At 37.8% G+C, this 23,496-nt stretch overlaps 1 protein-coding gene across 2 annotated transcripts in view; it reads left to right on the forward strand.

Annotated features, from left to right (window-relative positions):
• CDKL5 (cyclin dependent kinase like 5) overlaps positions 1-23,496 on the forward strand; it is a gene marked incomplete at its 3' end in the record, with an annotated part of 167,827 nt that overhangs the window by 55,140 nt on the left and 89,191 nt on the right. For both annotated transcript variants that reach the window (XM_080653864.1, XM_080653863.1), the window contains exons 2-3: positions 12,300-12,530; positions 15,558-15,592. In XM_080653864.1, the coding sequence (XP_080509990.1) occupies positions 12,467-12,530; positions 15,558-15,592 (99 nt within the window). In that variant the 5' untranslated portion in view covers positions 12,300-12,466. The remainder of the gene's footprint in view (positions 1-12,299; positions 12,531-15,557; positions 15,593-23,496) is intronic.

Consider the following 23,496-nt stretch of genomic DNA (forward strand, 5'->3'; position numbering starts at 1 on the left):
AATTTGGAGAGCAAAACAAATTTTCCCATAGAAACCATGAAAAAGTTGATACTTACATTTTCATGTGGGTTCTTTCAAAATCTTTTAAACCAAATCTATCTTAAATGGTACAGTATTAATATGAATCTTGAATTTCTCTGACCCCAATTTAGCACTGAAGGGAAGCAGTTTTATAACTCAAAATATATATTTTGCAATATTGATTTTAGGCTATTTATTAAGGAACACAAGACTCAGGAAAAACTTTGACTTCTCCCCTAACTGCCTAAAAGGAATTTAGAAAGAGAACCTGGTCCAGGAATAGAAGTAGCATCAGATAACTAGTTTAATATAAACTAGTGTGTGACTGACAGGGAGGTCCATTTGTTCAAAGTCTTCTCTGTGTCCCATTGTTAGAGATGGCCCAGCAAACATTTATTTACAAAACATTTGCTTTTCCATATTCATGTGAGTTGTCTTCCTCCCCTTTGAAGTCCCAAACCACTACTCCTCTCCCCTTCTCCTCAGCTCCAAAATAACATAAAAGCCTCAATTGCCCAATCTGTCTGGGGTCTCATTATGGCACTGCCAAACGTGCATTTTCTCCTTGTTAATCTGCCTCTGTTAATTTGATCATTAACCCAGCTAGGATAATTTAGGTGGGAGGAAAATTAGTTTTTTAGCCTCCACAGCTATTTTTTTCCCAATCTGAACCATGAGACCCTTAGATTCTCAGGAAGGGCTGGGAGTTGAATATGGTTGGCAGTGCCTAGAGAAATATCAAGTAGCTGGATAAGAGATACATTGAGTTGGTGTTAGATTTACTTCTTTGTGGAAGGATTCTAAAGATAAAGGGTGGGAAGGGAATTTAAATGTTTGATAGTTTGAAATTTTTATGCTATTAAACTGCCTGTATGTTATACATGATAGTTAAATATCAGTTTGATTTAATCATGGGAACTGAATTAGAGAATATATCTTCCTATATAATAAAAGGCTAATATGCAAATTGTCCCCTCAGGAGTTCGACCAACTGGGAGTTCGACTGCTCCCTATGACGTGCCCTGACTACCAGGGGGTGGTGTGGAATGAAGGAAGTCCCTGGCCGGCATCCAGCAGCCAGGGGGAAGGAAGGCCCCAATCGGTCCTGATCGCCAGCCAGGCCTAGGGACCCTACCCATGCACAGATTACATGCAATGAGCTTCTAGTTTATAAATAAAAAAATCAAATGAACCTCCACTATTGGGGAAATAAAGCATAAAAAGTATCCTATTAATTATTGGTCAGGTGGTTGCATCCAGGAAGAAAACAAATGGGGCCCTGACAGTATGGCTCAGTTAGTTGGAATGTCGTGCTATACACTGAAAGATTGTGGGTTTGATTTCTGATCAGGGCATAGGCCTAGGTTGTGGTTCTATCCCTATTTGGGGCACATAGGAGAGGCAGCTGATAGATGTTTCTCTCTCACATCAATGTCTCTCCCTCCCTTCCTCCCTCCCTCCTTCTTTCTCTGAAATCAATAAGCATGTCCTTGGGTGAGGATTAAAAAAAAAAAAAGCAAGCAAACGGGAGTGCATTATCTCTCATTTGTATGTATAAAAACAATACCAGAAACAAGAACAAAACTCAACTGATTTTTGTACTCTCTTTTGGAAGAAGAAAAGATCCATTGAGATGAAGGTTATTATTTCAGCAACAAAGGAAACATTCAAGGCTCAGGTATCTCTTAAATTTAGTACTAATGATACATGAAATAAATTATAAGCTTTATGTTTCTGTCAGTTCTTGTAGGTAGATACCTGCTTACTTGCCAATGCAGAGGCAAGATTACTTATTTTTAGGTGTGTTTCTTAGTGCAAGACAAATTTGCTTTAAAATGCATTCTGTTATTTATGAAGCTAGTGGTTAGTAATAAAAAACTCAAATGGTTTTTTTAAATCTTCACCAGAGGATATTTTCCCATTGATTTTTAGAGAGAGTGAAAGAGAGAAATATCGATGTGAGAGAAACACATTGATTGGTTGCCTCCTGTATGCGCCCGACCAGGGACCAGGCTGGGGAGGAGCCTGCAACTGCGGTATGTGCCCTTAACTGGAATCGAACCCATGACCCTGAACCAAACCAGCTAGGACAAAACACAAATGATTTTTGAGAGATTCTTAGATCTTTGCTTTGGGAGGGACCATAGAGCACATCTAGTTTAGTATAGGACTCTTTTTATGAAGGCCAAACTGCGTCCAGTGGTCTCTTCCTGTTCCCCCTTGGTCCTCTTGTCTGCTGTGCTTTAGGTTACGGATCTTCTCTGTCCTTGAATGAATCAAGTTCTGTACGGCTCTTTGTATTGCCGCAAATGCTCTTTTCACATCCTTGTTCCATAGCTTGCTTTTTTACATTGAACAGATTTCACTCAAATCTTACTCCTCAGACAGGCCTTTCCCATACCATCCTATCTAAAGGACCCCTTCTCAATTGCCATAACTTTCTACCATAAGACTGTTTTTTTCCCTTTATAATCCTTGTCACTGCTGTAGGGGTAGAAAATTTTCCTCTTCTAGGTTCTTTGGCTGGTCTAAATAATTATATTGACATAAGACATATTAACAGGAAAAAAAAAACCCAATTTATATAGATACGGAGCCTCATAAGAATATACTAAGATACAAAGAGCAGCCAGGTAACTGAAGCTTACATAACATCCTGAGCTAGGGAAAGGGATAAGGGTCTGGCATACAAAGGGGGGAAGGTGTTTCACAGGAAGGCCAGAGAAGATTTTTGGAAAACAAAGGTTGCTTTGTTATTTAGGTAAAAAAGTGTGTGGTAACAGCTCTCTTCCTGGTACAGGCCCCATTTCCCTTATAAATTTAGGCAGTTGAGGGGGGAGGTAAAGAGCTTTTCCTGAATCTGTTGAGTTTTGATTGCCTTTAACTCAAAATAGTGCTTATGCCAAAGAGGCATATTTTGGGGTAGCAAATCTGCTCACTGTCTGGAATGATCATGTTTGCCTGTCTCCCCTCAGTAGGCTCCATGAGAGCAGGGGCCAAGTCTGTGTTGTTCACTGCTGTATTCCAAAGCTCTATAAATGGACTGGTCCACTATAAGTATCTGACAGATATTTATAAAATGAATGAGTAACCATTAATGGTTCATTGTTGTCAAATCACTACTGTGCTGAAATCTATCTCCTTTCTCCTTTCTCTCACTGATCTTAGTTCTTTCCTCTGAAATAATTCAAATTATTATTACCTGCTCTACTTCCTCTTTTGCAAAGTCTTCAGGCATTTGGATGTCAATAATCTCTCATTGAGGCCCAACTCCCCTAGTTTCCTCACCAGCTCCTTCTCCTTATGGGCATAGTCAGCATCCATTTATCCATCACAGGGAGTTTTTGGTTTTGTTGTTGATACCTAGCACTAGACACAGTACATTTTGTGGAGTCTGTGCCTCAGAGAGAGAGATAGTTTAGTTAAACTTTTTTGGCCAATGTTTATCTTTTACTTCCATATAAATGATCAAGGAACTGTAACTGGACAACCAAGGGGTCCGGGCTGCCTGTCACTACATGAGCCAATGAAGCAGAGACAGGCTTGAATCATATGAGTGTTTATTCCAGTAATGCCAGCAGTATAGGAGAGCAGCAGGTCATCCACAAAAATCTGCTCTGCCTCTCCCCATAAGCCAGCTGCTTATATTTGATAGAAGGACAAAGATTACGTGGGAAAGTAGGAATTACAGGTATGGGAAAGTAGGCACAGGATAATCATTACAGGTTACAAGTCATATGGGCAGGGGTGGGCATTAGAGAGGGAGGGTGCCTATGGGCACCCCTGGACCAGATTACAGGCAATAGGGGCTGGAGGTTATAAAGAGCAGGTGCCTCCAGGACTAGATTGTTTCAGCCATGAGGTTGTAAATCTTTCCATAATGATAGATAGTTCTTGGGACAGGAGGATAGATTGCATTCCAGTGTTAGCTCCCATGTCCTAGGGCAGTGGTCGGCAAACTCATTAGTCAACAGAGCCAAATATCAACAGTACAACGATTGAGATTTCTTTTGAGAGCCAAATTTTTTAAACTTAAACTTCTTCTAACGCCACTTCTTCAAAATAGACTCGCCCAGGCCGTGGTATTTTGTGGAAGAGCCACACTCAAGGGGGCCAAAGAGCCACATGTGGCTCGAGAGCCGCAGTTTGCCGACCACGGTCCTAGGGCGTACAACTCTCAGCCAGCTTAGAGTGTGCTTTCTCTAATCAGAACAGAACTGCCATGGTTAACAGAGCATGATTAATATTTCCCATAATTACAGCTGGTCCCCAATAGTTATTTCTGCCCCTAACATAACTATTTATATATGATGTCATTGTCAGAATTACTGTTTGAGTCCTTAAAATTTTGTTTTATTGTGGAATATAACAGCATAGAAATACATAAAATATAAATATACACTCTAATTAATGTCTATTTATCTGTCACTCAAGTCAAGAAATAGAACATTATCATGGTCCCAGAAAGCTGTTATTGACACAAGCATCGCAGGGGTCCGGGGACCCGAAAGTCCACAACCCACTCTGGGTTCTTGTCTTTGTCAAGGAAAGAATTCAAACTTGAGCTAGCATAGAGTTGAAAGTGAAAGTGAGTTTATTAGTGAAGCAGTAAGAGAATGGGCTACTCCACAGATAGAGCACCCCTCCCCGCCCCTTTAGCAGAATTTGCTTCCTTTATTGAGGTTTATTTAATTGGGGTGGGGGTACGGTATCAATAAAGGGGGGGGATATTCAGGATCTTCTCTGGAAAGGGGTTGGAGATTTTTCAGAGGAGCTCCATTGGCCATTTGTGTCCTTTTATGGGCTTTCCATTTCAGATCATGGTGACATGGGTGTGTTGTTTCATGCTAATGTATTACAGTGAGTATATAATGAAGCTAAGGGTTACATTTAAGAGAAATTAGTTGCTAAGTTGGATTGAGCAGTCACTGCCTGTTTTAAGTAATAAATCTGGTGGGTGGTGGTCTTCCTTCTTCTTGATAGTTCCTATAGCTTTTATCAATTGCAGCTTGCCACATACCCAATCTCATTAAGTGTCTCTTCTCAATCTCAACTCCTCCCTGGAAGTAATTAATATCCTGATTTTTAGAAGAAACACTTCCTTGATCACTTATTTTCTTAATAGATTTACTACTTCTTTTTAAGATTTACCACTTATATATGCATCCCCAAACAATGTAGTTCAGCTTTCATTGATCAGCTTTCATGATTTGCATACTTGAATTGCATGCCCCACACTGGGGATCGAGTCCACAACCCAGGAATATGCTCTGACTGGGAATCGAACCATGACCTCCTGGTTCATAGGACGTCAGCTGGGTCTCCAATTTATATATACCTGTTCTGAACCCCTTCATGTGTTTTTTATTTCTGCTCTTAATTATTTCATTCTTTATATTTTCTTTGCATTTATTTTTCTGTTCTTTTTTTAAGCTCTTGAGATTCATGCTTTGTTTATTAATTTTCTAAAAAAAAATTTCTGATATACGCATATATAAGGCTCTCAGTTGCCCCCAAGAATAGCTTTAGCTTCTTCCCATAAATTTGTATTTTTAAATGCCTTTTATGATTTCTTCTTCGACTGACTTATGGATTATTTTAAGACTGTACTAATTTACAAATGTAGGAACATTTAAAAATTATTTCTTTCATTGATTTTTTTGCATACTTGAATTGTGGAGAAGAGAGAGAACAGCATCCTGGCACTTCGATCCTTGTTATTTATTTTGGATTGCATTATGGCCTAGAACAATATCAGTCTTTTTAAATGTTCTGTGTGCACTTGGAGAAAAAAAAGATATTCTATATTTTTTACTACAGTTTATATGTTCATTTGGTCAAGTTTTTAATATCTTCTATATCCTGATATTTTTCTCTTTTAACTGTCTGCTGAATTCCTATGCTGTTATTCTAACTTGCAGTTCTAGAATTCTTAATTTATTTTTTCAAATTTGTTCTTATACCTTTTAGTCCTTCAAGTCCTGTCAAAATGTTCAAACCTTGAGTTTTTATTAATTCAACATTATAGTTGTTTTATTGGCTATTCCTGATAATTTCTAACATTACAAGCCTTTCTGGGTTATTTTCTGCTTTAGTCATTTCTACTGGTTCTTGTTAGTGGTATTTTATTACCTTGTGTATCTGCCTGTTATGTACTGCACAATGTAAAGGAGAAATCTGTAGGATATTGTGAGGCCTAGATTGATGGTATCTTCTGCAGAGTCTTGCTTTTTTTTGCACCCTCACCCCCACCCTACCCACTTACTTCAACCAGATAGCTGGTGGCACCACCAATCTGAATGTGGGACCAACAATCCAAGGTACACTTACAGGTTTACTTAGGTCACCCAGATGACATAAAGCTATCATTCAAGTCTGTCCAAGGGCTGATTTCTTTCTAGTTTCCTTTATCCTGGGAGTATAGCTCTTTAGGGTTTCTGTTTCAAGTGAGTGGTGTCTTAATCAAACTTCCTCCTTTTGAAACACTCTTGCCTTTGACATTTTTTGCCCATGGATTTGTAAGGGTTTTAAGAGCAAGCTGTCTTTTCCCCCCATTTTTTTCCCCTGGACCTTCAAGTGCCAGAGTCCTAAAACCATTTTGGGTGTTTAGACTACCTCTCTGGGTTCTATTCTTTTGCCTTTATTTCAGCCAGATAAATCTTCACAATCTTGTTAAATCTTTGGGGTCTTAGGGCTGTTTTAAAAAAGTATTCCCTCCAGAATGTGTATTTATCTTCAAAGGGACATTTCATCCAAGTTTTTATGCCTTAAAATTAATCACCGTTATTCACATAAAATTGTAGTTGTTGGCATAAGAACGTCCAAATCTATAGAAAAATTTTTTGCGTTTATTTGAGCCAAAATTTTGAGTTCATTCTCAGAAGCAAGGTCTCAACAGATTGAGAAAATGCTCCAGAGAATGGCAGTTTTGCAGTTCATTTTATACACTTAGAATCAAAGGAGAAGACATAAAGGGGTTACATGGAATTCATTGGTGGTAGATTAAGGAGGTAGAATAAAGCAAAGTGGGGAAATCTCTGGGATTGGATAAAAAGCAAAACAGAGAAACATCTCCTATATAATAAAGAGGTAATATGCAAATTGACCCTCATGCCCTCGTGTCACAAGATGGCCACCCCATGTTGTCACAAGATGGCCGTCAGGGGAGGGCAGTTGGGGGTGATCAGGCTGGCAGGGGAGGGCAGTTGGGGGTGATCAGGCTGACAGGGGAGCAGTTAGGTATCAATCATGCCGGTAGGGGAGCGGTTAGGGGCGATCAGGCTGGCAGGCAGGCGAGTGGTTAGGAGCCAGCAGTCCCAGATTGTGAGAGGGATGTCCGACTGCCGGTTTAGGCCTGATCCCTGTGAGATCAGGCCTAAACTGGCAGTCAGACATCTCCCGAGGGGGCCCAGATTGGAGAGGGTGCAGGCTGGGCTGAGGGACACCCCCCAGTGCATGAATTTAATGCACCAGGCCTCTAGTTTATTTTATATTGGTGGGTACAGGACAGTTAACATTTAACATTTACAGTACTTAGCCCTGACCGGTTTGGCTCAGTGGATAGAGCGTCAGCCTGTGGACTCAAGGGTCTTAGGTTCGATTTCGGTCAAGGGCATGTACCTTGGTTGTGGACACATCCCCAGTAGGGGGTGTGCAGGAGGCAGCTGATTGATGTTTCTCTCTCATCGATGTTTCTAACTCTCCCTCTCCCTTCCTCTCTGTAAAAAATTCAATAAAATATATATTTTTAAAAAATTTATAGTACTTAAAGATGTGATGTAACAACGAGGAGTCTTGTGGTTTTGTGCTGTGGTGCCAGTGGTTGTGCCTTCCAGGGGTCTGGAAAAGAAAATTATTCAAAGATATGTTATTCTAGATGCATAAGAACAATGGACGAGGCTCACTGAAGGTAAAGATTGACTTTTGCTAAGGAAGCTATAGGCCTAGGATGACTTTCAGTCCCTGAGCTTGTCAGACCTGCCAAAGTAGCTCTCTGAGCTTGTGGGCTCTACTATGTTGCCCCCTTTTTATTTACATAGTTAAATTCAATTTGGCATATTTTTTTCCTCTGTGTGGATATTAGTAATTAAAAGACTGTTCTTGACACCTGTATTGTGTATCTACTCACACATTTAAATTCTGATTCCTCGTTTGCATTATTCAGTTTTGATTTCCACAGGGGAATAGGTGGGACCAAATGTTCTTTACATATACTTATATACAGAACTTTCGGGGTGCTGAATCTTCTTAGTGGGAATGATTTAATCTTTCTCTCTAGTTTCCTTTGAAATAAGCCCTATACCATTATTGGCAGAGAATGGAATATTTACATGTTTCCTGGGTGTTCTTCCAAGTCAGTCATAGAAAATGAAAGAATGATTCATTCTCAAGCACTCTGAGCATCTTTTACCTGGAATGTGACTGACTTTGATTTTCATATGGGTAGCACCTTGTTATTGATATTTTACCTCAGATGTCACTTTTTTAGAGAGGCCTCTCTGAATAATCACTCCTTCTTTCCCCTTTATAACATGTATCAGTATCTGATAATATTCTTACATTTTTCCTTCCTCAACGAAATTTAAATCTCCATGAGGGCCTATGTTCACTACTGTCTTGTGTGTCTTATTTATTTCCTGAAACATGTTAGTCAGTGAGTAATTGTTTATTTAATAAATGAATGAATAAAATATTTATTAATTTCTTCTGAAATTGACATAATTTTCTCTAAATATCATAGTCACCTTTTAAAATTTATGATTTCACTCATTAAATGTTTCTAAAATAATGTCTGCTTTCTCTTGCCTTTTTTCAAAAGCTTTTTTTTGTAAATATTGAATGAAAAATCAGTTAATAAGAATCTGACCTAAAATAAATGTTAGAGTGATAAAAAAAATACTTAGGATTAGGGACAACTGTGACTTTCTTGTTATATGTGTGGCTGGAGTGAAGCAAACCAAGAGAGAGACTAGTTGGAGATGATTTCAGAGGAGGGCAGGTTAAGGACTTGTGGCTTATGTGGACTTGGACTTTCACTCTTAATGATAAGGGAGACCATTGGAAAGTTTTGAGCAGAGAAGTGACATGATCTGACTTATCCTAAAGACTTTTGTGTAGAAAACAAACTGAATTCAGTGGGAGTTGAGAGTGGAGCTGTAGGGATATTAAAGTAAGTATAGTCTGTTGCTGGGTTCTCATATCAGTTCTATTGGCTAATTTGTCTATATCTGTGCCAGGAGCATCCTGTCTTACCTTCTATAGCTCAGTTCTAACCCTCAATATATTTGGTAGGGCATACTGCCAGATCATAACCTCAAGGCTGAGCCTTCTTACTTTTCTTATTCAGGTGGGTATGGACTGTACTTGGAACTCTGCTCTTTCACACATTTTAGAAAACCCTGGGATTTTTATTGAGATTGCATTGACTGTATAGGTTAATATGGAGAGTATTGATTCTTCCTAGCTTAAAATTTGGATAACTCCATTTATTTAGATCATACACACACACACACACACACACACACACACACACACACATATATTTGAATAGAAGCCTTGAATATATTTTGTTATGTTAAATCCTAAGCTACTTTTTTGTTGTAAATGTGATTTTAAAAACTTAAATTTTGTTTCTTGTTGATGTTTGCACATGCAGTTGATACTTGTATATTAAATTTATATTTAGCTACCTTGCTAACACATAATAATTTTAAAATTTCTCTGAATTTTCTATGTAGATAATAATATCTATAAATACTATTGTGTTTCCCTCTTTCCAATGCTATATATTTTAATCATTTTTTTCTTATTTTACTGAGCTGGCAAGAACCTACCAGGATAATGTTGAATGATAATATTAATAAGCATTAATTGTAAGACATCTTGTTAGGTTCTTAATTTTTAAAGGGACTGTGTCTAATATTTCACATTTAAAAATGATGTCGATTTTTGTCAGATACATTTATCCAGGATATGAACATTTCTAAAGCCATTAATTATGGACATATTACACTTTCGAAAGCTTGTCTCAGTTTACATTCCTACCATCAGTATACTAGCTATAGACACAATGCTGTACATTACATCCCTAGGACTTATTTATTTTTTAACTAGAAGTTTGTACCTTTTGACCACTTTCACCAATTTCATAATTTCTTGAAACAAGAGCATTGTTTTTACATAACCACAATCATTGACATAATATTATATAATCTGTAGACATTTAAATGTTATCAGTTACCCTTTATAGTATTTTTTTTTTCTTGTCCAGATTCCAATTTAGGATAATGCATTATATTTAGTTTCCATGACTCTTAATTTTCTTTTCTGGAATAATTCCTCAGTTATCTTTTGTCTTTCATGACATAGACATTTTTTAAAAAAATACAGGCCAGTTATCTGTGTATATAAAAGCCTAATATGCTAAGTGTCTGACCGTTCATCGACCACTTGACCAGTTGCTATGATGTGCACTGACCACCCGGGGCCAGACGCTCTGACTGATAGGTTAGCTTGCTGCTGGAGTCTGGCTGATCAGGACTGGGTGAGATGGGCCGGACACACCCTGGAGCCAACCTCCTGCGGTCCCTCCTGCCTCTAAAATATTTCTTCTAATTAATTTCCTTTCAATGTGCATGAATTTGTGCACCGGGCCTCTAGTTTAGTAGAATGTCCTTAGTTTGGGCTTGTCTGCTGCTGTCTCTGGTTAGATTTAGATTTTACCTTCTTAAGAAGGAATGCCACAGGAGTATGTTGTGATGCATCCTATCAGGAGGCATATGGTGTTGATTTGTCCTATTAATAACAATGTTAATTTTGATCACTTAAGATAGTATCTGGCAAGATTCGTTACTATGAAATTACTATTTTCCCCTTTGTAATTGATAGGTATCTTATAGGGAGCTACTTTGAGACTGGATAATACTCTATTTTCTATCAAACTTTCAACCACTAGTTTTATCATGTATTAATGATACTTGACTGAAATAATTATAGTCAGGGCAGTTTGTCAAATGGTGATTTTTCTTATTTCTTCATCAAATTTATTATTTGGAATTATACTCTATGAAAGAGCTTTTTCTTCTCCCCCATTTATTTATGTCAGTAAGGATTGGTGCACTTTTTTATACTTCTATGGATTATAACCTACCACTATATTTATTTTGTTGCTCAAATGTTCCTCATTTCACCAGTGGGAGTCTCTTCAGGCTGACTACTGTGTCCTTTAGACATGCCCCCATTATTCCTTGAGCATTTCCTTACGTTCTGTTGTAGCCTGGAAATCAGCCATTTCTCCCAGGAACCCTCGTTCCTTTTATTGACACATTAGCAGTGTTCATGGCTACTGGAGTGTCATTGCTTCCAGTCTCCCTCAGCAGACAGAGCTAAGGAATATTATATATGTGTGTGTGTGTGTGTGTGTGTGTGTGTGTGTGTGTGTGTGTATAATATATTTACACACACACTTATGTCTATTTCTATATCTCTCTATATTAAGAATGAGCTTATATGGTTAATTCTAATTCCAAGCCTTCTCCCTTTTCTTTTTTTTTGTTAATCCTCACCTGAGGATATATGGATATATTTTCCATTGCTTTTACAGAGAGTAGAAAGGAGGGAGGGAAGGAGAGACAGAGGAGAGAAACATCAATGTGAGAAAGACACATCGATTGGTTGCCTCCTGCATGCACCTAGACTAGGGCCAGGGATTGAACCTGCAACCTAGGTACATACCCTTGACCGGGAATCAAACCCCTGACCCTTCGGTGTGTGGGCTGATGCTCTAACCACTGAGCAATGCTATCTAGGGCCTTCCCCCTTTTTATATTTGTAACTTCTTTTTATGAGAATAAGGAACCAAACTCATATTATCCACAATAAATATACTTACTTGCTTAATCCTAGAATACATATAAAGAAGTTTCATATATCTGTGTAAAACAACTACCTAAGTAAAATATAATATGTATTTGTATTTATTTTTTGTCTAAGCTCAAGGAGAGTATGGTATTAAAATACTGTTTTCAAGAATTACCTAGGGTTAATTCTCTTTCCTTTGGCCCCGTTCAGTGTGTTTATATTACTCATTTCAAATACAGTTAACTACATTTGTTCATTTATGTTCCATTTTGGGTTCTTCCCTCCTATGATTATGTCTTCGTTTTTTTTTAGTATGTGAAACATTAATATGGTTTTAAAAGAACTGTATAAAAATATAGGCTAGTTTATTTGATTACTGAAATATAAAACTTATGGCTTTTAATTGTTTGTTCTTTCAGGGAATTATTTAATACTTCACATTAGAAGAAATATGTGAAAGTTCCTGCCAACCTGTGAGAATTTCTTCCTTCGGCCATTTTTTTGTTCTACTTACTAGACAACTTTCTCAGAAGTTCTTTTTTGATGCCATGTTTTGTGGCTCGCATCAAAAGAGGAGTTTGTCTTCATGAAGATTCCTAACATTGGTAATGTGATGAATAAATTTGAGATCCTTGGGGTTGTAGGTGAAGGTAAGTTTAGCATTTCTTGAGGGTTTTTTTTAGCAATATACAATTATACCTACCACCAAAAAAAGTTAATAATTCAGGTCCTATTAATTTAATCTGCATCAATTTAGATATGGACCTAAGAGCAAGATATTAAAAATAAAATTACTCTCAACTATTGGGTCTTATTCTCAAATTGAAAGTTGAAAACATTTAAAAACCCCTTAAAGTTTAATAAATCAGGAATTTCTTGAGGCCGCCTTAATTTCATTCTTTTCTTTTTTTATTTAATTTATTGGGTTGACATTGGTCAACATGAGCATACAGGTTTCAGGTATGGTTTCTATGTTATAAAATCCATTTCATTCTTTCATTAGGAACCATGGTTTCTTTAGTCAATAATTTTTTGGTTACATTTATTTTTATATCAGCAAGGCTTATTGTCAATAACTTAAAATTTATTTGTGTAAGTTAAATTTTACTTACTACATGGTAAATAAATGAATAAATAACTTCTATTTGTCTTTGGGAATGACAAACCACATTTTAGAAATTCTGAGGCACACAATTTGGTCATATTGTAATGTCTTTGAAATCAGATGTATATTATAATCAGTATATTATGGTTTAATTGGCAGCATTTTTCCTTTCCTAGTAGTACATAAAATTATGCTTATATTCAATGACATCATTGATTAGATGAAATATGATAATTAATTTTACATAAGTCTTTGATTTTTTCATTTTAGTAATTTCTGTTCTTGACTTAAAGATAACTTTATGGAGATTTTGATAAATGATTCTGTTAATGAGATAAGTGACTATAATTATGGTTTCTTAGCATTTATATCTTTAAAGCAAATGTTACAAAAATTTCATATTTCAGAATTTTCAAATAAATTTGAAATTTCAAAAGAAGTTTTAAAATGTGAACAGCAAAGCTGTTTTAGATTTTAATACTAAGTGTCAAACCTCAGAGAGAAGGCAAGGTAGGGTGGGAGAGTGGGGAGTAAGAGATCAACCAAAAGACTTGTATGCATATACAGTAAGCATAACCAATGGACACAGACAGTATGGGGGTGAGAGCCTGTGCTGGGGGGGGCGGTGGGAGCTGGTGGGGAGAGGCCAGTGGGGGAAAAAGGAGACATGTAATACTTTCAACAATAAATAATTTAAATAAAAAATAAATAAATAAAAGCAATTAAAACACAGACTAATCATTGGGTGTTTGCTTCAAGATCTGGAGTCGAAACCATATTAAGAGAATGTATCCTTCTTCCTTCACTAGTCAACGCCTTTTCCTTTTCTTCATTAATATTAATTATGTAAATAAAATTTATTGTCCATATCTTACTACTATCTGTTTTATAATAGCTGCCTTTTTGTTTATTTGTTATTGGTTTCCCCCTCCCCCAAAGAAGTATTACAGTTAGACTTAAGCAATAAACTATTGACTGGAGAAGGTCATCTCATAGAGTATAACATATAACACATTTGGAATGTTCCAGAATCTGAGTCTCAGTTTTCTATATCCTAACCTTGTATTTCTTTGTATATTTATATGTGATCATCATCTCAGGGATTGGCTCAGATTAACTAAAACTACCAGACTGTTATATAAATCAGAATATGTCTATTTAAGTTGTAGCCAGAACCATTATTGCTATGTGTGTGTGTTTTTTTCTTTGTAAACTACCTCAGATGCTTTTTGGCTAAGAAATACAAATATATATTAAGGAAATTTAAAACTGTCAAGAAAACTCTCTAAAACTGTCAAGCAGAATCTACCTTCTGGTTCTCCTAATTAGATATTCACAGTATAACTTTAACCTCAGTTTTCTGGGTAACTTGCTGTCAACTCTGTGTTCTGTCTCTAAGGAAGTAGTTTATTGGCTGGATAATACGTAACCCAAAAGATGATGAATTTCATCAAAATAATCAAACAAAATGGGGGTGCATGGCTATAAATGGCCAGAGATTCTTGAACTGCTTGTGGCATGGGCCCTTGAATTGAGTATTTATGGCAAAAATGTATCAATTTTGATTAGTTATTAATTGGAATGCTGAGGCCTATACGTTTTGCCAATCAGGAAAAATATTCTAGTATCCTAGAAGAGGACTTAATTGTCTCCTAGGATAGATAACATATTTGGTAAGCTCCATGCTAAGAAATCATTAGCTCTTAAATTTTAAGTTTTCTAGAACCTTTTTAATTAATTTTCATATACTCCCAAGGTTCTTGTACCCAAATCTTATCTCTAGAATATTTTAAGTTTAAATTAAAAAATGTATCCAGTGAAAATTTCTTTAAAAGAAAAACCTGTAAAAGTACATGTTGAGGAAATGAGTTGCTTATACTCTCAGTTTATGAAAATATATATAATAAAATCGATGCTTTGTAGGTGGCTCTTTGCATCATCACTGCAGAATATTGTCATTTTAGGAATCATTATTATAACATATACTGATAACTAATCTATATATATAAAAGCCTAAGCGACTGTTACGATGGAATGATCAGAATGACTGGTTGATCAGTCGCTATGATGCACACTGACCACCAGGGGGCAGACACTCAAGGCAGGAGCTGCCCCCTGGTAGTCAGTGCGCTTCCACAGAGGGAGTGCTGCTCAGCCAGAAGCCGGGCTCACTGCTGGTGAGCACAGCTGCGGCGGCAGGAGCCTCTCCTGACTCTGGCAGCACTACCGAGTGATGGCAGCAGGCACAGCGGCCTGTGATGAGCACGAGCAGTGTGGCGTCAGGCCCCGGTTCTGGCTCCTCCCTTGGCCGCCTGCCGCTTGGCACACTGCTACATCCCTCGGGGAATGTCTGACTGCTGGTTTAGGCCTGATCCTCACAGTCCAGGCTGGGATCAGGCCTAAACCAGCAGTCAGACATCCCTCGAGGGGTCCTGGATTGTGAGAGGGACACCCACCCCCAGTGCACGAATTTTGTGCACTGGGCCTCTAGTGTAAATATAATAGAACTTAAATTTCTATAAGAGCTGTAGTAGGTATACTGCTTCTAACGTTTACTTCTTTTTAATTATAGGAGCCTATGGAGTTGTACTTAAATGCAGACATAAGGCAAGTACAAGAAGAAAAAATGTGTTTAACTGTTTTGAAATTAATGTAGTGTTCTGTGCATGTGGGCATATAATTAAAGCTGTCTGGCTATAATGATGATGCTTGTTGAGTAGAATTAATATGTGAACCCAGAGAAAGGAGATTACTTTGGGACAAGCTTTCTCATGATTCTGTAGTCATTAGTTCTTTACAATCATGTGCTATTTTTTCACCTGTCCAATGTATAGGTGAAAAGCTGCCTTAATGAGAAGAAAAGAGGTGGTAGAGAAGAAATAAGGTAGTGATGAATTTATGTTCAGGTACTTAAGAACAATGAAGAATTTCATTCAGTTAGTATTTTTCATGTAGACCTAATAACTTAGAATACTTTATGGGTTTGAATCCAGATTTTGAAGGGTATAGTGGATAGGTATTTGATATAAAATAGGGCTTGGGATAATAGTGTATGGTTATTATTGTTTATAGTTGATCACCCTTGAGTAGCCTTGAATGAATCAAATTATATAAATTATTTGACTATGATAATAATCACCATTTATTCAGGTAAGTTATTTCAAGTTTCTACAGCTGTTGCTCAGTGGTGAACATGTTTTACTCAGAGACTAACTTTTAGATGATAAGTGTTCAAATATTTCATTACATTGTAATGATTACCTGAAACTAATATAATGTTGTATGCCAATTATACCTCAATTAAAAAAAAATGGGAAGTGTTACAGCTATAACAATTTTGACCTAAGCTCTTCTGTCTTTTATGTAAAAAAGGTTTATTAGTTGAATATTTTTTTATCTTTCCATATATGTGTCTACTTGTTTGTTAAATATGCTTGTTAACTGTAGTAAGAAGTGGTTCTCACTGCACACTGTTAATGCACACTGTCAGATGGGTCCAGAGTGAGAGTGGATGATAACAGGGATCTAAGCTCTTGGGAAACCAATTCTAAATGTGAACTCTGATTCCTAGTGGCTATGTGTAGAGCACTTTGGCTTACAAGGATAAGTAAACTGTAGTTTTCTTAACCTTGTATGGCTTAGGGTTTGTCTAAAGAGATACTTTAAAAAATGAGATTGCATCTAAAAAACTCTTTTTACTGCCCTTTACTAAATGAGGGGACTCACAAAACAGCTCTTGAAAGTATTGTTTTTTTCCTTTCATGCATCTAAAAAGATATCGGATGGAAAATTTAAACATAAATTAGTGCCTAAGTCAGAGAAATAAAAACTCTCTTCAGAATTTGCAGCTGTTTAGTCATTAGACTTATTATAGTATATTCTTCTTTCAGCCAGAATCAGACCTTCAAATCTTTACCCCATTACCCCAAAATAGAGAATTTGATGCTTTTGGTAAGATTTACCCTTCAGGAGCAAACAAATGGATAACCACTAAATCTCATGTTATAGTAAAAATGGATATAATAATTTCTATTGTACTGTTAACATAATCATACCCATGTATTTTGCATATCTTTTAAAATTTTAATAAAATGGTTATAAAGTGTATGATTACTTATGCATAGGTGTCTGTGATCACATGCATAAATTTGTTCTCTTTTTGAGAGGATTGGATCTGGGTGTATATATAATTAAATAATTCCTAGCATCTATACTAATATAATCTATACCAGTGGTCGGCAAACCGCGGCTCGTGAGCCACATGCGGCTCGTGAGCCATGGTTTGCTGCTCTGTTGACTAATGAGTTTGCCTACCACTGATCTATACTAATAAAAGGGTAATATGCTAATTAGACTGGACATCTTCCGGACAAATCCATGGTGGCAGGGGCTGAGGTAGAGGCGGTTAGGGGTGATCAGGCTGGCAGGGGAGAGCAGTTAGGGGGCGATTAGGCCAGCAGGGGTGAGCAGTTAGGGAGCGATCAGGCCGGCAGGGGGAGCAGTTAGGGGGCGATCAGGTCGGCAGGCAGAGGTGGTTAGGGGCAATTAGGCAGGCAGGCGAGTGGTTAGGAGCCAGTGGTCCCAGATTGTAAGAGGGATGTCTGACAAACCGGCAGTTGGACATCCCCTGAGGCGCCCTGGATTGGAGAAGGTGCAGGCCAAGCTGAATGACCCCCCCTGACCCCTTGCACGAATTTCATGCACCGGGCCTCTAGTATTGTATATTTGAGCAAGTATGAAAGAAAGTTACTGTTTTAATCTGTGTATTGTTGTAAGAAATTTAGAGGTCATGTTTATAAAAAGATTTATCTTGTCTTTTGTGAACACAATAAATGTTGGTTTATTCCAGGCCAAAGACCATACTTAGTTTATTGAAATAAATGCTGCCCAATTAAAAAAGAATGTGGCCCTGCCCAGCTAGGATAGCTCAGTAGTTGAGCATAGACCTATGAACCAGGAGACCATGGTTTGATTCCCGGTCAGGGCACATGCCCAGGTTGCGAGCTTGATCCCAAGTGTGGGATGTGCAGGAGGCAGCCAATCAATGATTCTCTCTCATCATTGATGTTTCTGTGTCTCTTTCTCCCTTTCCTTTCCTCTTTGAAATCAATAAAAATATATTTTTAAAAAAAGAATGTGGCCCAGCCTGGCCAACACAGCTCAGTAATTGAGTATCAACCTATGAACCAGGAGGTCACGGTTCGATTCCCAGTCAGGCCATGTGCCTGGGTTGTGGGCTTGATCCCTAGTGTGAGGAGTGCAGGAGGCAGCCAATCAATGATTCTCTTTCATCATTGATGTTTCTATCTCTCTCTCCCTCTCCCTTCCTCTCTGAAGTCAATAAAAATATATTAAAAGAAGAATGTAGCAATACTCTCTTTTTGACAGTTTATTTTTATATATACACATTGACATGTATATGAAAACTCTTAGCAATGACTGTTCAGCTATTTATGGCACTTTATGACTACTGGCATTTGAAAGATGTTCTGGTTTGGACCTTTACCCTGCAGATATATATTGCTGATTTTTTTTTTAATTTGCATGTCTGCTTTGAAGTGCCTGTGAGAGGGGAGACATGTTTTACAGCACACTTTTTCTTTGCAGAAGTCCAAAGAGGTCTTCCTCATTACAAAGTAGGGAGAATGGAATGGTGTTGAAATAGGGAGATGAGATTAGAGGCAAGAGGGTTGTGCAGCCAAGTACAAGTTGGAGGGTGATGCTGAGGAAGTACTGGTTCATGTAATTCCTTTCCTATGGCTGGGGTTGACTTATGAGAAGTTTCTGTTTGTTGTGAAGCAGTAGATGCCATATGCTCTTGAGATAGCAAGTTATACAAAGCCATGAACTATCCAGTATTAGGGTATAGCCTATAAGTATTCAATTAATAATAAAGTTGACTTAAATTATAGAACCAAAAATGAAGGACACTGTAAAGAGCTGTTGCAGAGTAGCAGGTCCCTGTGGAGGGATTAAAAATTATCCCAAGGACTTGTGGCACACTGGAAAAGCATTGGTATCATGTATATGACTGAAAAACTTATAAAGGGTGTATAAGTTTAGAGGGAGAAGTAATGAGTTTGGCTTTCATAATCTATACTAATAAAAGCCTAGGTGGCCCTCATGCCCTTGTGTCATCACAAGATGGCTGCCCCACATCGTCACAAGGTGGCCACCCCCACGTCATCACAAAATGGTCGCCATAAGATGGCTGGCAGGGGAGGGCAGTTGGGGGTGAATAGGCCAGCAGGGGAGGGCAGTTGGGGGCAACCAGGCCTGCAGGGGAGGGCAGTTGGGGGTGACTAGGCCGGTAGGGGAGGGCAGTTGGAGGTGACCAGGCCAGCAGGGGAGCAGTTGGGTGTCAATCAGGCTGGCAGGGGAGTGGTTAGGGGGTGATCAGGCTGGCAGGCAGAAGCAGTTAGGGGCAATCAGGTAGGCAGGCGAGTGATTAGGAGCCAGCAGTCCTGGATTGTGAGAGGGATGTCCAACTGCTGGTTTAGGCCCAATCCCAGATTGGAGAGGGTGCAAGCTGGGCTGAGGGACACCCCCCCATGCATGAATTTCATGCACCGGGCCTCTAGTAAAGAATAAAATGGCACCAGAGTACCAAACCTGATATTACTAAATACCACATATTGAGCATTTACCATGTGCTAGGCACTCTACTAGATATTTTACATTTAATCCCACAACAGTCCTCATTTCCATTTTCCAAGAGAGGAAACTGAGTCATAGAGAGTTTATGTAACAGGGCCAAGATTGCACAGTTTATAAAGTGACTTTGATCTGACTCCAAAAATGGGCTAACTTGAGCATGATCTGGAACTGTGAAATAATATGAACCTTCCAAGAGGGAGTGCAAAGCAGAGGGAAGGGCATGTTTCAAATGGTCAGACTGAAAGGAGAGGGAGGCTGACCTCCTGAAAGCAACGAAGGAAGGTTTTTTAAAATGGCATTCACCAACAGTGTAAAAATCCATAAAAAGATCCGTGATGATAAAGATTAACAGTGCCATTTATTAATGCCCTCTTTGAGTGAAATGGTACATTGAATGCCAAATTGAAAAAGGTTAAGGAGAGAAAACATGGATAAAATCTGGATTGTGCCATTTTCCCCCTTTGAGATTTGAGAGACTGAGATTAAGAGTAGGAAGAAGAGTAGATTTGATAAAATATTCACTAGTTAGGAATAGCCTTACCTCCGTGTACTAAAAAGCATTCTTTGGCTGTTTGCTATTAATATTCACAGTTTGTCTTTTGCTATAATGCTTTGTTTTTAGTGAGCATTATGCATTTTGGATTAGTGAGTCCTTTTTTCCTTTTTCAGATTAATTTTGCTTTTCCGCCAAAAAGCTAAATGATGATTTGGTTACTTTTTTTTTTTAAAGCAAACTATTTGTTGTTGTTGTTAATCCTCAACTGAGGATATTTTTCCCATTGATTTTTAGAGAGAGTGGAAGGAAGGGGGAGAGAGAGAGAGAAACATCGATGTGAGAGAAACACATCAACTGGTTGTCTCCTGTATGTGTCCCACCGGGGCTGGGGATCGAACCTGCAACCGAAGTATGTGCCCTTGATTGGAATTGAACCCGAGACACTTCATTCTGGGGGCTGACGCTCTAATCACTGAGACAAACCGGCCAGGACTAAAGCAAACTATTTTAAGAAGATATTTGAGGAAAATTCAGTGAACCATCATACTTTTTTTAACCATCATCAATTTAACAGATTATTTATAGTCTGCCATATCAAACCACACATTTTCTACTAAAACAAATTTTTACTTTTTTCTTTTTTTCTACAGTAAATAAGACTAATGTTTTTCTTTGAGTTTTAGTTTTTACATGTGGATTGAGTTTTTTAAACAAAACTTAGAGAGATAAACAATGAGAAACTGAATATATTGGATTGATTATAGTAATTACTTTGTCGTTACTTTCATCCTATTTAAATAAAGAGAAAGTGTGATTTTTGCTTTTTCGTGTGTAAAATTTTTAACATTTGAAGAAAATGAAAGAGAGGCTTGGGGTTTTTCATAAAAATTGTCAGAAGCTGGAAAGAATCCAGTATTGATTATTTTGTCATAATCATTTTTAAGTAATTACTCTCTCCTAAATGGCATTAGTTTATTGCATGTTATAGAGATTAATGAGATGCCAATATAAAACTGGACTTCAGATCAGGAGCAATGATAGTAGGAATCATTCATGGGGGGAAAACATCTTCCATTACCTTTTACATAGGCACTCATATAGAACCATTGTTCTGTGTAGTTTCCTCTCTTGACCTGTTTTTTGTTGCCGTTCCAGTTAATTGTAGAATAGTCTCTGGGACATTACAAAAGCCTCACCAAATCGTCCTTTTTTGAATTATAATATTTTATAATTTCAATTCTGCAAGTCTGTTGATATAGAGAAAACCACCTATGTTTCTGTTGTCTGGTTATCAATAAAAGAAATAAGGGCTTGTTTGTCAATTTCCAGGCGAGTGATTTCTTTAGGGAGCTAGAAGAATTTTGGGTTATTGCAGGTTTCCTGGTTGCCTTTATCCTCATCATCCTAATCTGGATTTGTTTTGTTGCAGTTTGTTTTTTAGTAAGTGGGATAAGGGAATGGTCATATTAGAACTAGCCAGTATTAGCTCTGTATGCATTGTCTACACAGAATACTTTACCTCATTCACCCTTCTTATAGTAAATCAGTTCTCAGTTCCTAAATGATCATATCCCCACCCTCCACTCAGTCTAGAGCAGTGGTTCTCAACCTTTCTAATGCCGCGACCCTTTAATACAGTTCCTCATGTTGTGGTGACCCCCAACCATAAAATTATTTTCGTTGCTACTTCCTAACTATAATTTTGCTACTGTTATGAATCGTAATGTAAATATCTGTGTTTTCCGATGGTCTTAGGTGACCCTGCTAGCGGTTCTCAACCTGTGGGTCGTGACCCACAAGTTGAGAACCGCTGCTGTAGAGCCTAAGACCATCAGAAAACACAGATATTTACATTACGATTCATAACAGTAGCAAAATTACAGTTAGGAAGTAGCAATGAAAATAATTTTATGGTTGGGGGTCACCACAACATGAGGAACTGTATTAAAGGGTTGTGGCATTAGAAAGGTTGAGAACCACTGCTCTAGAGGATGAGTTGGCTGGGGTACTAGATGGACTTTAAAGTCCCCTTTTCTGCTAATAATAAAAACATAATTAATTCAAAGAAAACATTTTTTCTACACTTTCTTAAGATGAGTCATTTCATTAGTTTCTGATAATGTGTGTGCTTAAGAGATTTATATTAGCTTTTTTTAAAAAAATTATCTTTATTGTTGAAAGTATTACAGATGTCCCCTCTCTTTTCCCCCCGTTGACTCCCTCCACCTTGCCCTCCCAGGCCTTCACCACCCTGGCTTTTCAATATGACTTTTTTTTCAAAGCTCTAGGAGCAAAAATGATAATGAATCATTTTTCTATACAGGCCTGAAATATATAAGGGGTGGGCAAAAAGAGGTTTACAGTTGTTGGTATGGGAAATAATATAGTCATTCATAAATAATAATACAAGAACTCTGTTTCTCGCATACTCACAACTGTAAACCTACTTCTGTCCACCTTTATTCACTGGTAATATAAGAAAAGGAACTGATCAACAAATGCCCATATAGTGGGTGCTTCTATGAATTGTTGAAATCAGTGACTGGAACATAGTACACAGTGATCTTTTTCTACAAAAAACTAACCTAACCCTGAAATACTATTACAAGCTATACAATGCTTCTGAGCTTTACTACTTAATTTAAAGATTTGTTTAATAAGTTAAAACATTTTAATTTTTAAAACCAAATAAAAATTGTTTTCTACCTCTTATATTTAATAGTACTGTGTTCTAGGCATGGCACCTATCTATATATATAAAAGCCTAAGCAACCGTTACAACTGAACAACCAGAACGACCTGTTGACCAGTCACTATGACCCACACTGACCACCAGGGGCAGACGTTTAACACAGGAGCTGCCCCCTGGTGGTCAGTGCACTCCCACAGCCAACCTCTCATGGCCAGCCAACTTCCCTCGATCCCTCCCCCAGCCAGCAAACTTTCCACAGTCCTTCCCCCTGTCTGGCAGGCCCTGGCTGGCCTGGCCCTGATCAGGACTGGGTGAGACAGCCCCAATAGGCCCTGATTGCTGGCCAGGCCTAGGGACCCTACCCGTGTACAAATTTTGTGCACCGGGCCTCTAGTTATAAAATAAAATTCAAACAAATATATGTTTAAGAAAAATCTTTTACGTGCCTACAAAATATCAGGTGCTCTGCTAGGCACTGGCTCCACAAAAATCAGTAAGATGTAATTCCTATTTTTGAGGAATATAGTCTAGCATGTATAAATGAACAAATACAAAATCATGTTTTTATTTGTTAGGAAGCTTAAAATATAGTTTGGGAGAGATAAATTTGAGAAAAGATTGTAGTTGAAATGATATTGTGAAACCTTATTTCCCATTTTTAAAATA

The sequence above is a fragment of the Plecotus auritus genome (assembly GCF_963455305.1).
Source record: "Plecotus auritus genome assembly, chromosome: X".
In the NCBI taxonomy this organism is placed as follows: Eukaryota; Metazoa; Chordata; class Mammalia; order Chiroptera; family Vespertilionidae; genus Plecotus; species Plecotus auritus.